We start from the raw sequence: 13,345 nt of genomic DNA, 5'->3' as shown, positions 1-13,345 counted from the left end.
TGCGACAGACAATCTGAATGCATTTCTATTTCAATTAAAACAATGTTTAACTATCCATAACTTCATTTATTCTGTGTTGAGTAAGGAATGCGATATCGAGCATGGCCTCAGGATCGAGAAGGTCTTTTACTTCATCGTATTTCAAGCTCTCTTCATAAGCAAACATGATGCTTGTGTCGTCGAGCATCATCTTAGAGGCTACTAGAGCCATTATGGAATTTTTAACACGCGCCATTGTTTCTCTTCCTGACTTAGTTATTGGCTGAAATATATATAACTAAATTAGTAAATAATTAATGGTAATGGACATTAATAAATATTCCCAATCGCTATGTTCGGATTAAACCCGAAAATAAATAAAAAGTCACATTTAACATATTACTTTACTGCTGGTAGATCTCTTGCATGCAAGTGGCCGTGTCGGTACCTAACACTGCAAAGTCTACTTTTACTGCCAAGGAACTGTTATGCATTGGCTTGCAGTGTTGTGTTTACAGGAACACAAAACAGTTGAAGGACATTTTAGCGAGCGTAATTGTTGGGTATTGTGAAACTTAACATCTTATGTCTCAGATTAAGAAGCGCAATGGAGTGCCACACAGTATTTATAATTCAAATTCTGTATAGTGTGGCTGCTGTTTATGGGCGGTCATATCGTTTCCCATCAGGCGAGCGGCATGACCGTCTCGTCAATCAACAACAATAAAAACAATATATATCTAACAAACTTCACCCCATTCATGCATTCCAAAGAAATCCGAATCATTTCTTAATTCTTATTTTTATTTGTAACAACACAACCTCTACGAATGGTTGTGCCCTAAAATAGTATTCACAATATGGTCAGCAATAGGTTGTAACTAATAAACACTGACCTGCATTTCATAGTTTTGAATATCTTCTCTATTATCATCAACCATTATGTCTTGTTTCTGCGGGCTGATCCATATGTATCCATTGTTGCCTATTATAACAGAGACACCACATGCCAAATTGTGGAAATGATTTTTGCGTCTTTTGATTAATGATGGGAAAACTTTAATTAGAACCCCTTGTGACAGCTGAAACAATATCACAATGTATTTTTACACATACACATTTACGCTTATTATCCCTGACAGTGTTGTTATAGGTTGAACTGATACATTCACTTTCCGTCGTGTATTCCGTTCCATGGTGTGATAGGGGCCGAGCCTATTGCAATATTGGGCACAGATCCCAGACTATGAGCTGATACTAAATAGAAAACCAAATTGCCCCACCCTGGGGATCGGATCCTAGAACTCAGGGTTGCAGTCGTACCGTAATAAAACTACGCCACCAAGACCATCACAATATGTAACTAAATTATACAATTATATTATTATTAGTACATGTACTAATAATAATATAATTGTATATTTAGACTGCCTCGGTGGCGTAGTTGTATTGCACGTCCGGTACAATAGCGCTCTGAGGTCCTGGGATCGAATCCCGGGTCGGGCAAAGTGATATTTGGGTTTTTCTGCTCAGTATCAGCCCGGAGTCTAGAATTTGTGCCCGATATGGCGATAGGCTCGCCCCCTATCACATCATGGGACGGAACATACTTGGCGAAAAGTGGGTGCCCTAGTTGCGCCTCTGCATACCCCTTCGGGGATAAAATGCGTGATGTTATGTATGTTATGTAGTACATGTATATGATTATTAAATTTAAGGTGTACTACCTACAGGTTAAACTATGTACTAACACTAACTATATGCCACACTACTTGGTATAAAATAAAAATGTTGATCTGCAGGTCAAACTACTGCAATATATGAAACAAACTCAATTAGTAAGATTTAGAAAACAAAATTAACATAGACTTTACTGATTCCTATACCCTATGGTATAAACAACTTATTGAAGATATTTTCTACAAAATATTGATTTTAAGAAGCCACAATGTACCTTTCCATATTTCAAACTCCTTGTGTGCAATGATAATGAACCATCTGAAAACACACTCTGTACTTCAGCGCTGATCAAATCACCTTCTTGCAAGTGTTTCCTCATCATCTGTTCATCTTCCGCTGATCTGCGTCTCTGGAAAATATCAACATATTTATTAAAAATTGATTCACTGAAAGACAATATCATTTTTTATATTAGATACCAAATTTCACTGAAATTTGTTGAGTAGTTTTTGAGTTTTTACATTCTAACAGGTAGAAAGATGGGGCATGGACATTGTTTTATATTTTTAGAACTGTTTTAAGAGGAACAATTCTGTCAAACATGGTTGTTGCATAACTTTAACCATTTACACAATGCACACAACAAAAACTTTCAAAAGAAACAAATTTTCCCCATTTTTGCAATATTTTTCATTGATGCTCTGCTCCTAATGGTCATAGCATGATGTTAGGTAGTCTATAGCCTTTCTCAATAAATGGGCTATTTAACACCAAAAAAAATGCTTATTCGAACCAGTAATGTTGCGATTAGCAGGTTCAAACGAACAATTCCACTTTATATAATAATGCAGATTCCATTATTTTGATGGCTCCCAAACATTAGGTTGTAAGTCAAAAAGTATGATATTTCAGGATATTTGTTTTAAAGAAACATTATTGTTTTAGTATGTAAATATTTTAATCATTATATAACTATGTATTTGAATTATTCATAATTTATTTTAAGCATAGGGAGCCAAAGAATGTTCTGCCATTATGTTTTAATTAAAATACCAGATAATATAGTTTTAATTTTGTAAAAATGGGTTAAACTAACCAATTCGCCTCCTGGTAAGTTTACTGAAGACAGTTGAAGAATAGAATCGAGTCTTGAATTAGTTTCAACTTTCCATCGCTTTTGTTGCACTTCCAGAACTCGACCTACCACAACATCACCTATCTCACCCACATAGCGACTTTTCAACGGCCTGATACATATCAATTTGTTTACTTTCTGCATAACACCTGCCACAGAGGCTTTGAGAGAGTCGTCTTCCACGTAAGTTCCATGACCGCTACAAATAAAAAAAAAACTTAAAAAATTACCTACTAAATTTTCATTTTTTATATTGTTTAGGACAAACTAAACATTTTCTTACCGCATAAAATCTTGCGTGCCAGTTATAACCTCACCAGGAGTGTAGAATTGAGGCAATTCGTTGTTAGAAGCTACGCAATGGTTAACTCTCTCCGATGCGAGCCTTATTGATACGTGACCAGACATTTTTATAATCAATAAAGAAACCCTTTTGCAGAAAAGTACATAAAATTTACTAAAAAATTAATGCAATGTTTTGAATTTTGATAATAAATAGCTGCAACTTCACACTCTAAAGTCAAATCAAGTCAAATGCAAGGGGTGGACAATCAGAACATTTTGTGTAATGATGTTTGGGTCAGGGTTTTCTAAGAATGATTATGCATCTTAATTCCATTATATAGAGTTCACTTTTAGCTGCCAAATCTTTAGATTACATCTAGTACCAACATAATAAACCTAAAAATCTAGAAAGTATATTGGCTATCATGATAACTGACAATTGGCCGCCATTATTGAGGCTAGATTTCTTATCGTTGGACTTAATTTACTATGTATTTATTATTGCGATTTTGTTCAATAATAACTTGAGTTTTCTGTCGAATACGTTGAGTAGAGCCTGCTCCGCCTTGAGTCATGTTTTATGCGTAACGTTGTTATAAAATCTTACCTAAATTGAGCTCACGTATGTGTGCGTGAGCTCAAAATCAATGTGGCGCCTCTTCTTATGTATTATATTACTCTATAGACAAATGCAAATAAAAAAATACCCATGAATGATAAGACTACTACCACAGACCAAATACGATTCTTGGATTAAACTGCGTACCTACATTCGGAAATACCGCGATTGAAAAAAAGTGTGCTTGTCAGCGCCGATATACAGCTGGAGGTACGATTCTCTTTGAATAGCCAAAAGGCAAAAATAGTAAATAGCCACATCTCTTATAATACTAAAAGCATGTACCTATGTATTTCAAAATGTATACAAGACTCTACTTTTATGCGATCTCTTTATGTATACTATGGTTAGTGATACAATTATCACTCATTCAGTTTTCCACTTGACGGGTGATAGACCATTCATTTTCATTCACTTCTGCTTGTCATTCTAATTTATCAGAGTTTATTTGTCTCTGTTTGTCCTCACTTCTGGAAATTATCTAAAAAAAGTTTGAAACAATCGAATAAGTAGTAAACTTTTTCTCAAATAATAATTTCTGAGTTAAATTCATATTTCTAATGTTATTACAGATCAATAAGTAACAATGTCAGCTGTAAATGCAGCGCCAATTACGGCCACTGATAGCCTGTCACAAGCGTTAAAAGCTAACATTATTCCAAATCAGGAATATTTACTTCAGGTATATATGTGGCGAAAATTAAATGAAGATTTTCGCAAAAATAATATAAGTACTTTAAATATCTTTTGTAATTTATAGGGTTCGGTGCTAGACTCGGCAGTGGAAGTGTTACTACATCGTCTTCGTGGTCTGTGTGATAATGTAGATGCCGGTCCTGAGACGTTCGATGATCAAGAAGTATGCTTTAGTTTACGAGACCCTAACCAACAGGTACCTTATTGCACAATACTTATAATTATTATATTATTATACTTTCTATTGATAGCTATATTTCTACAATAGCGAAAAATATCTTTGTATTCCAGGCGGCTCCACTTATGCTTCGTGTTCGCAAAGCTTTAGATGCCCGTGACATGCCATATCAACTTCGATATATTGGTCAACCAGACTTGGGAGATAAGAACAGACCCACAGTAGTGCGTTCTAGCTTAGATATCGCCTGCAGTGGGATGTTAATAGAATTCCTCAATGAACTTGGCTGCAGGATAGAATTTGAATACAGTGTTAAAGGTAAAAAAAGATAATAAAAATATATTGCATGTATAAGACACCAAAATATGTAAATAGTACTCAATTATTGTTTATTTGGGAGTAAAACTAACAGTGTGACTTTTGTGTTTAGTCTAGCTTAGTTATTTTTGTATTTATGACTTGTATTTGACTGTTAACACTCATCTATTGAATGTAAGATTTTGATCCAAACCCAATTCAAAGTTCAAAAGGGTAGCCTTTGCGCCTGAGTGGAACAGAGTCCTTGATAATGTTAATTCTAGTTAAGCTTGTGTTTTTCATGGGAAAATTTGCTCCAAAACTTCTTCAATATAAATGTATTTTAGTAAGAAACCTTTTTCTGAGTATACAACTTAATAATGTCATAATGAAAATTCCTACTTTCAGGTTATATGTTCCGTAAAGGCCGTATGAAGATAACTGTTGCAAAAGTGTTCAAGATTCCACAGAGTTCCATGCCACCTGAGCCAATATCTCAGAGCTATTTAGTGGAGCTGTCTGTAAGCAAATTTTAATGATTTATTATAGAAATGTGACTTTGAATAATAATTTACACAAATAATATATGCATTAGATACATTGATATTATGATTATAAAAGGACTGAAGATGTCAAAATAATGTCACTAATATTACCATCCAGGAGACAAGATATTTTGAGCAGTTTTTGATATTACAAAAAATTTAATCTTCTATAGACCAATAATATTATTTTTTAACCCCCTTATTCATAGATAGTAACAGATGTTAGTTTTGTTGTATCTCAATATAAGCCAATCACAACGGCCCTATGCCTACGCACTGCTTAGGCTGCCATGCCATCAGCACTGAGAAACAGACTTGTTATCACAGCTTTACCCCATCCTTAGATAAAAAATGTCTATGAATAAGGGGGTTTATTTGTTACTAAACTATAAAATAATCAGGAGCCAGTATTAATACAGGATACTTTACCTCATTTCAGGTGTTGGCTCCGCAAGGTCAAGATGCCATCGGTGAAGACATGCGCGCTTTCGCCGATCAACTCCGGCCACTGGTGCAACTTGACAAGATTGACTACAAACGGCTCGGCCACATGGCTGTCACATAGCCCATATTTCCTACTTAGACCACACTTCATCCAAATTTTGGATAATAAGTGTGGTTTTAAGTGAAGTATAGAGACAATATTCAATGGAACTGATCACTACAAAAAGGTTATTTTTATCATATATGTAGTCATTTATAAACAGCTAGGGATATCTGTGTAAGTGTCTAGTTTGTGTATAAAAGTTCTGTCTACTTCTGGTGTTACTGTCTGAAAAACATGGCAGTGTACTGTTTGAAATACATATTACTGTGAATTGATATCTTATGTCTTGAGTGTAGTGCGGCCCTGAAGAGTGATATATAATTTTAAAAAGTTATTTGTGTGACTTGTTTATAAGTATTTGTGGATACCATCAGATAATGGTTTGCTTATCTCATAATTCTGTTGTTATGTATATAAATGTAATAATTCGCACTCTTAATGAAATAATGACCTATTTCAAAATTGTTAATTTGTGGCAGTTGTCGGAAAACTAATTTTTGTTTGCTACCTTTTTTTTGAAGTTGCTATAAAATTGAGCTTATTAAAGATAGGTAAAAAATTATACCTACAGCATGAAAAAAAAGGGAAAAAACTAAAAGGTCGCAAACAGAAATTGGTTGTTTGATAATTCCCACAAATTGGCAAATTTGGAATGGGTCATTATTTTATTAAGAGTGCGATATATAATTGTAATAAAATATAAGCGTAGTTATTCAAAGTAAGTCTGTTTAAATATATAATACACATGAACATTGTGAATACAAGTACTTATACACACAGTTATTTACCTTGTCAAGAAACCGTAAGGCGAATAAATATACTTCATTACTTACCTATTTATTAAGTTGTAGGAATAGATACCCTGATCTTATTATGTGAGAAATTTAGTAAATTCGCAAGGGGATTAATTAATGGGTATTGAACATCACCTTCCATTAATCGCGCACGGCCACAGGGAACACTTAGTTGCCAAGTGTCAAGACTAAGTTTAAAAATTAATAAAATGACATAGTAAATAATGATAGGTACAGTATTCATTTTATTTCTCTGGGATCTGGATGCATTTGTTACTTATGTTCCCTAATTCCTCACGTGGTTTAGGCGCATTTTCACACTGTCAGCGGGTGCAAACGCAGTCCACATTGACAGTTAACCGCTCTACTATCGTTCCCATGCCGTTTTGACGTGAATTACGTTGAAGCGCCAATATCTTTTTTATATATACTTTTCTTTTTCCCCATTGCGAACATCAGAGAACGTTAGCATCGGAAACACTGGAGGAACGAGGATCCGCTGACGACCCACACAGATGTACATTCAGGTTTGCGATGAACTCCGCATTGTAGAAATCAGATATGTCGTTGGCACGTTTAAACTTTACAATATTCCCACCGGCATCCATCAAAGGGTCAACCTCCGGGTTTTAACGCCATCAAAGTCCTCCGCCGAAACGTCCCTGGAGATTCCCTTCAGAATGTAGATGGGCTGACTGGCAGCCGACTATACTTAATATAGCCTGCAAGCGGGCTCGGTACTCGTCCCCCTAGCTCCATGCAGTTCTTTTTGTCTCAATATGTGGTGTGCCCGCGTTACATTAGACACGGCATAGGTATACGTTGAACATACTGGGGCCTTATTCTCTATCCCGCACGTTATTTTAACAGTGTGTAACAAGCTCGTAACACAACGCGTCATGTTTAGGACTATAGAAACTTGACTTACAGAATACCATTCCACGCACATTTCTCGGAGATAACATGAACATATTATTCTGTAAGCCAAATTTCTATAGTCCTAAACATGATGCGTTGTGTTACGTGCTTGTTACGCACTATTAAAATAACGTGCGGGATAGAGAATAAGGCCCCAGGTGTGAGGTTTTATTACATATAGGTTCGCTTACACTCTCGTTTATTGAAACGCAGATAAGTACGTATGTTAATGAAAAGTAGTCATACGATTAAATAACAATGAATGAAATAGACTTAACTTTTTATAAAATATTTATAGAAATAGTATATCGATATTTGGGCATGTTCAAACATACAGAAATTTACGAATAGGAATTTTATTATAACAAAATTACGTTTCATATGCAAGAGCCTTAGGGTCTGCTAAGCAAAGAGAATACAACACTACGTTAGAAGCTGTAAATGTCTTATATAATTGCCATAAGCTTACGCCTTAGCCTCAATGTTAAATTTATTTACAATAAAAAAATGCTGTATTTATTATCTAATGAAATCTGGATTCTTTTTAGTATTCTTGACTATTATGTGATCTTCGCCGTAATCCTCGTCTTCGTATTTATACCCATGTACGTATGCAAAGTTACCGAAGTATATGCAATGGTCGTATTTAATTGGAACAAACTCTGAAATAAAGAAATAAAAATATTTTTAAAAACTTCTATTATTAACCAGTTAGTAATGTTTATTGCTTTACAAGAAGCCTTTATGTATTAATTTTATTTATTTATTAAACTGTAGTAGTGATTACTTTGACTTCGAAACCTCTGATGCAAAGGTATCGTTCTCCAGACCTTACAAACAAACTGTGACGTTTTGGACGAAAAATAGTCCAGCCTACTGAGCCAGAAGCAATGTTTGCATTATGCGTACCGCTCCACTGCCGTATTTAACTGGATTGATTGTTGAAGTAAAGTAGCTGTTGTGTTCATAATGAGTCGTTATGCGACACTTCGCAGCGTACCTCCGTGAAGAGTTCTTTACCTACCACGGTGACTACGTACTTACAAGGTAAATTTTATAAGAGAAGGGTAGCCAAGTAATAAGATTTTCTTGGATAGGACTGATTTAAAGTTTTTCTACTATAAGTACAGATAGACATTTCGAACGTAGGGAATGTATATAAGAAGTATAGAATTATACTTAACAGCCTTGTAGTTTATTACAGCAACAAGATCGAAACTGTGAAAGTGGAAGGAAGGAAGCAGCTCTAATAAAATGTCTTATTACTGTTTACAGACGAAAAATCATAATACAGAAGTAGAAAAAAGTAGAGTATACAGTTTTGGTTAGAAGGATTTAATGTTAACAATTCTATCCCCTTATTTGTCACCGTGAGTTAATATCTAGATAACCGCACTACCCCTGATCTAATCAAAGAATTTTTGGAAATCTTTCATTAGATCAGGAATTCGAAAAAGAATTGGTTCTTTCTCGTCCAAAATATAGTAACAATCGTTGCCATGACTGTAGATTACAGTCTCCACAATATATTTGTAAATAAAATGAAATCGGTAATAAGTAATTAGAATATTTTAATAACATTATATTACTTTATTTCTGTTAACATACAAAATGTTTATCTGAAATTAATATGGTATGCTGAATATGTTATTCTGAGCTGTAAGGGTTAGGGCGTAATACTTTATAATTGTAATGCACACTACTTCACCACAGGAAGGTAAATAACAGAACTCACCCGTTCCTTCAATACAATTATAAAGATCCATAACGCAGTGGTTGTCGAAAATGTAGGTGGCGTTAGTCCCAAAATTGAAGGCGCAGATTTTCTGAAAATAGGTTGGGCACACGCCGCATCTGTTTTACAAAAGTACTCAATTGAATATTTCATTCCTGCATTATATAAAATATGAACTCGCTCATAATGTGAACAAGTTGGTAAGCGGTTTTCATTAATTAGGTACAGTCAGCAACAAAATAGTTGAATAAATTCAAAACATTACAAAATCAATACATATGTTAAGTTTAAATGAGATTTCGTTTCTTAAATAAAATAAAACTAGTCTATTTTAGTGTAATAAAAGTATTTGTAATTAAAAGTATAAAACGATGAGAAGTTTTAAATTGGTCTTTCTATTTTTGTTGCCGAATTTGAGGATATAAATTGTGCATTTTGGGATAAAAGTATAAAAATTGCGTAATATATTATACCATGTAAAGTCATGGTGAAAGGTTGATTATAGACTTGTTTAACACTGGCACCCGACTATACTTAATATAACCTACATTATGACGGTTACACGTATTGATAATGAAAAGCTATATATAACATATGGTCTCTACTTTTCTTTTCTTTGCGACCCCAAAATTATGAATTACATATTATTAATATATAAATACATGGATGAATATAAGGTATAATGATGTTCGTACAGTTCAAAATATATGGTCAAAGTTGCTCTCTTTTGATGATTTCGTAACTTGTAATAATCTCCAAGTACATTATGCAAAGAATTTTTATGGATTTCTGGTAGATGTGATTACTACTGCCCCTGCCTTGTGCATAATTTTGGATACGTTTATGAGAAGATATATAAAGATTCGGGAGGGAAAGGTAATTCTTTAGATATACAGCTACTTCACTGACTATATGTAACATAATAGTAAAGCTGCTAAATTGTGCAAGGTTAACTAGCGGCGCTATCCGATCGGAGGGTCTATTGAGCTTATGGGCAAGGGGGGACTGGGTTATGGATTCATCCCCCCCCCCCTCTTCTCGAAATAAAGTTTTTTCAACTAAAAATTAGTTGATTTTAGACGTTTTAAGCCTGACAATCTTCTGTTATTTGAATCAAATATGAATGTCATTCAATGCACATTATAGTTGTTTAATTTTTATCTCCTCGATACTAAAAGTTAGCTACGCCCATGGTTAGGTTTATATTAAAAATTCTAAGTATGACTATGCTGCTTTCAAAATATGAAGTTAAGCCACAGCGACTTCTCGTTTATGGTTCAAAACTTTATTCCTTAAAAGTTCGCGAATATTATATACTTATTTAAATTAAATAACATTTGTATGTTGTTTGATACATAACCTGTGACCGTCAGGCGCTGGGTTTCTTTTATATTTCATTTCTTCTAGTGCGGGATAGTCGAATCCGTCACAGCCTACTGTAATATGCAAGTATAGCAATAACTATAAGGTATATATTTAATACTTATTTTATGATTAAGTACTTACAAATAAATGTCAATACAAAAATACCCAGCCCCGTTACAGCGCCATACATGATTGTAGAATTGTCGAATATTATTGGTGACTTATGTTCTTATCAATTAATGAATTCAATCAAAAATAATTGTTTTTTGTATGAAACAAAGCCAAATGCTTGCGTAAACTTACAAGGTCTTGAGTCAACTTTAAGTGTATTTGAGTAAAACGCAACAACTCTAATGTGACAGTAGAAATTCTGTTCATGACTCTACTGAGCGCTAAGTTGGGAAATTTTTGTATAATCAAATCTGAGGATGTTGCAAAGGTAGACAGCGATTTTTTATTAGTGAAACTATTACGTGTTTAGCAGCGAAGTGGCAGTTGGTATCGCGGCGAGGCGACGGCAGCGCTGACGTGAACGTGAGCGGTATCACGATCAGCGGCCGGTGACTCACTTGCGCCGAGCCCGTTCCAAGCGCGCAGATCCGCTATTCACACGATAATTATTATAATGAGATGTACACCCCCTGACCTCAAGGTTCCGATAATACAACGTGCGAAGTCCTTTAACGGCTTTCAGTTGTTGACTACTGTTTTTATATTGAGTGCGAATTATGAAACGAAATCCCCGTCGTAATGTGCACGATTTCATCCGTGGTATGATTTATTTTGATCAACAAAACATTACTAAAATAAAACACTTAAACATTTGGATTTTACGCGTTAAATATATTTACGGTGACGAACTCAATGATCGCATATGGCTATCAAAAACCAGTCTTCGTTATTACTGTCACCCATTTACCGAAACCAAAACTGGCGTTTCGAGTTTCGAATAAACTTTTTGAGATGGCGTTACCTGACAGCGTTTTTTTACGTGGCAGGCCGTGCGTGCGAATCACGATTATGGGTTATTATGCATCACGCGTAGACATTTATGAACGCGGCAAAGGCGCGTAGGCCGATCGGTTGCGTGGGCAGCATGCTAGGTACTTGTAGAGTGCGTGGAGGCGCGGGCCGGCCGTACCAGACTCTGCGGCGCTGCTCACTCGTGCCGGTTTACCTTGACGCTCCCTAGCTTGAAGGGCTCTCCATAATTTGGGGCAAGACTGTTTTCATGTTAATATATGCGACTTATAAATTTATCTATCTCGCTGCCGATTCGTTGCAATTACAGTTGCAATCTCCAGGGTCTCATTTATTACATCCAACATGACTACAACATACTTCCTTAATAAATAATAAACCTGTGTTCAAGAGCAATTGATCAAAGAAATTTGTTAGACGCTAAAATATACATTACGTCTTGTTTAAAAAATAACTATCTAAGTATGTCTGTTTCACGTTCACTGTGCTTGGATTTCTCAATCCAAGTAATTAAAACTCCACGTGGATAATAATCTATCTCTCACCAATTTTGTCTTTGTCTTTCTCTTTTTCTGTGGCACCTTTAGGAACCTTACAATATAGAGCCTAATACAGTTTGACTTTTATTTTTATATAACTAGTCGCCCCTTTGATAGTAAATGCTACGAATACAAACTTATTGACAGCGACGCAATTCACTTGATGCATGGAACTGAGCTGCGTGGTGTGTAGCATTGCATGTACTACTAAGATGCCGAATCTTAGTGCATATTGTAATGTGAAATCTCGTAAGTTTGGTTTGAAAAAAGGGAAGTGTCGCCCATTATATTTATGCACCAGCTTGTTATCATATGAGTCTATAATAAGTTGTGTTATCTACTTAGTACGCTAAATACTAATTACGTTTATAAAAAAATGTTAATCTAGGTGAATAAAAAAAATACTTACTCATTTGATGGTGATGTAAAGTCTAAAAGCTAGAGTTATAACCATTTTTATATATTATAGGTTATAACGTTAGGATTTATGTTTTTATCCGTGAAAAATTCTATCTAATCTATATCTATACTATTATATAAAGCTGAAGAGTTTGTTTGTTTGTTTGTTTGAACGCGCTAGTCTCAGGAACTACTGGTCCAAACTGAAAAATTCTTTTTACGTTGGATAGCCCTTTGTTCGTGGAGTGCTATAGGCTATATATCATCACGCTATACCCAATAGGAGCGGAGCAGTAATGGCCAATCTCAGGAAATACCGATCCAAACTGAAAAATTCTTTTTGCGTTGGATAGCCCTTTGTTCGTGGAGTGCTATAGGCTATATATCATCACGCTATACCGAATAGGAGCGGAGCAGTAATGGCTAATCTCAGGAAATACCGGTAAAAACTGAAAAAAAAAATTTGCGTTGGATAGCCCTTTGTTCGTGGAGTGCTATAGGCTATATATATATCATCACGCTATACCCATTAGGAGCGGAGCAGTAATGGCTAATCTCAGGAACTACCGGCCCAAAGTGAAAAAATCTTTTTGCGTTGGATAGCCCTTTGTTTGTGGAGTGCTCTTAGTTATATATCATCACGCTATGACCAA

The 13,345-nt window shown here is 35.1% G+C and overlaps 3 protein-coding genes across 3 annotated transcripts; 1 reads left to right on the top strand and 2 right to left on the bottom strand.

The window, feature by feature from the left end:
- Positions 1 to 45: 45 nt before the first annotated feature.
- LOC115452049 (exosome complex component RRP4) lies at positions 46 to 3,340 on the bottom strand. Its single transcript, XM_037444871.1, has 5 exons — positions 3,078 to 3,340; positions 2,756 to 2,993; positions 1,934 to 2,068; positions 876 to 1,061; positions 46 to 262 (listed from the first exon to the last, which is right to left on the bottom strand). Exons 1-5 carry the CDS (start codon positions 3,200 to 3,202, stop codon positions 47 to 49), a joined length of 900 nt encoding a protein of 299 aa, XP_037300768.1. The 5' UTR covers positions 3,203 to 3,340; the 3' UTR covers position 46.
- A 760-nt stretch (positions 3,341 to 4,100) lies between these two features.
- Positions 4,101 to 6,797, top strand: LOC115452052 (mediator of RNA polymerase II transcription subunit 18). Its single transcript, XM_030180494.2, has 5 exons — positions 4,101 to 4,380; positions 4,459 to 4,590; positions 4,686 to 4,890; positions 5,278 to 5,390; positions 5,854 to 6,797. The coding sequence occupies exons 1-5, from the start codon at positions 4,285 to 4,287 to the stop codon at positions 5,977 to 5,979; spliced, it is 672 nt and encodes a 223-aa protein (XP_030036354.1). The 5' UTR covers positions 4,101 to 4,284; the 3' UTR covers positions 5,980 to 6,797.
- Positions 6,798 to 7,952: 1,155 nt separating this feature from the next.
- On the bottom strand, positions 7,953 to 11,231 carry LOC115453602. Its single transcript, XM_030182317.2, has 4 exons — positions 10,915 to 11,231; positions 10,769 to 10,844; positions 9,409 to 9,527; positions 7,953 to 8,335 (listed from the first exon to the last, which is right to left on the bottom strand). Exons 1-4 carry the CDS (start codon positions 10,961 to 10,963, stop codon positions 8,193 to 8,195), a joined length of 387 nt encoding a protein of 128 aa, XP_030038177.2. The 5' UTR covers positions 10,964 to 11,231; the 3' UTR covers positions 7,953 to 8,192.
- Positions 11,232 to 13,345: the final 2,114 nt, after the last annotated feature.

This window comes from Manduca sexta, chromosome 28 (assembly GCF_014839805.1).
Source record: "Manduca sexta isolate Smith_Timp_Sample1 chromosome 28, JHU_Msex_v1.0, whole genome shotgun sequence".
Lineage (NCBI taxonomy): Eukaryota > Metazoa > Arthropoda > Insecta > Lepidoptera > Sphingidae > Manduca > Manduca sexta.
This window is presented reverse-complemented; position numbering and strand designations above follow the sequence as displayed.

Bases quoted from the DNA above. Each gene is read 5' to 3' on its own strand.
- LOC115452049 (XM_037444871.1), bottom strand. From the start codon at position 3,202: ATGTCTGGTCACGTATCAATAAGGCTCGCATCGGAGAGAGTTAACCAT. The intron at 1,062-1,933 runs GTACATTGTGGC...ATATTGTTTCAG, and splicing joins GGAGTTTGAAATATGGAAAG to CTGTCACAAGGGGTTCTAAT. The intron at 263-875 runs GTCAGTGTTTAT...TATATATTTCAG, and splicing joins TTCAAAACTATGAAATGCAG to CCAATAACTAAGTCAGGAAG.
- LOC115452052 (XM_030180494.2), top strand. From the start codon at position 4,285: ATGTCAGCTGTAAATGCAGCGCCAATTACGGCCACTGATAGCCTGTCA. The intron at 4,381-4,458 runs GTATATATGTGG...TGTAATTTATAG, and splicing joins ATCAGGAATATTTACTTCAG to GGTTCGGTGCTAGACTCGGC. The intron at 4,891-5,277 runs GTAAAAAAAGAT...TCCTACTTTCAG, and splicing joins ATTTGAATACAGTGTTAAAG to GTTATATGTTCCGTAAAGGC.
- LOC115453602 (XM_030182317.2), bottom strand. From the start codon at position 10,963: ATGTATGGCGCTGTAACGGGGCTGGGTATTTTTGTATTGACATTTATT. The intron at 9,528-10,768 runs GTTATGTATCAA...TTTGTAAAACAG, and splicing joins CCAGCGCCTGACGGTCACAG to ATGCGGCGTGTGCCCAACCT. The intron at 8,336-9,408 runs GTGAGTTCTGTT...TCTTTATTTCAG, and splicing joins TAATTGTATTGAAGGAACGG to AGTTTGTTCCAATTAAATAC.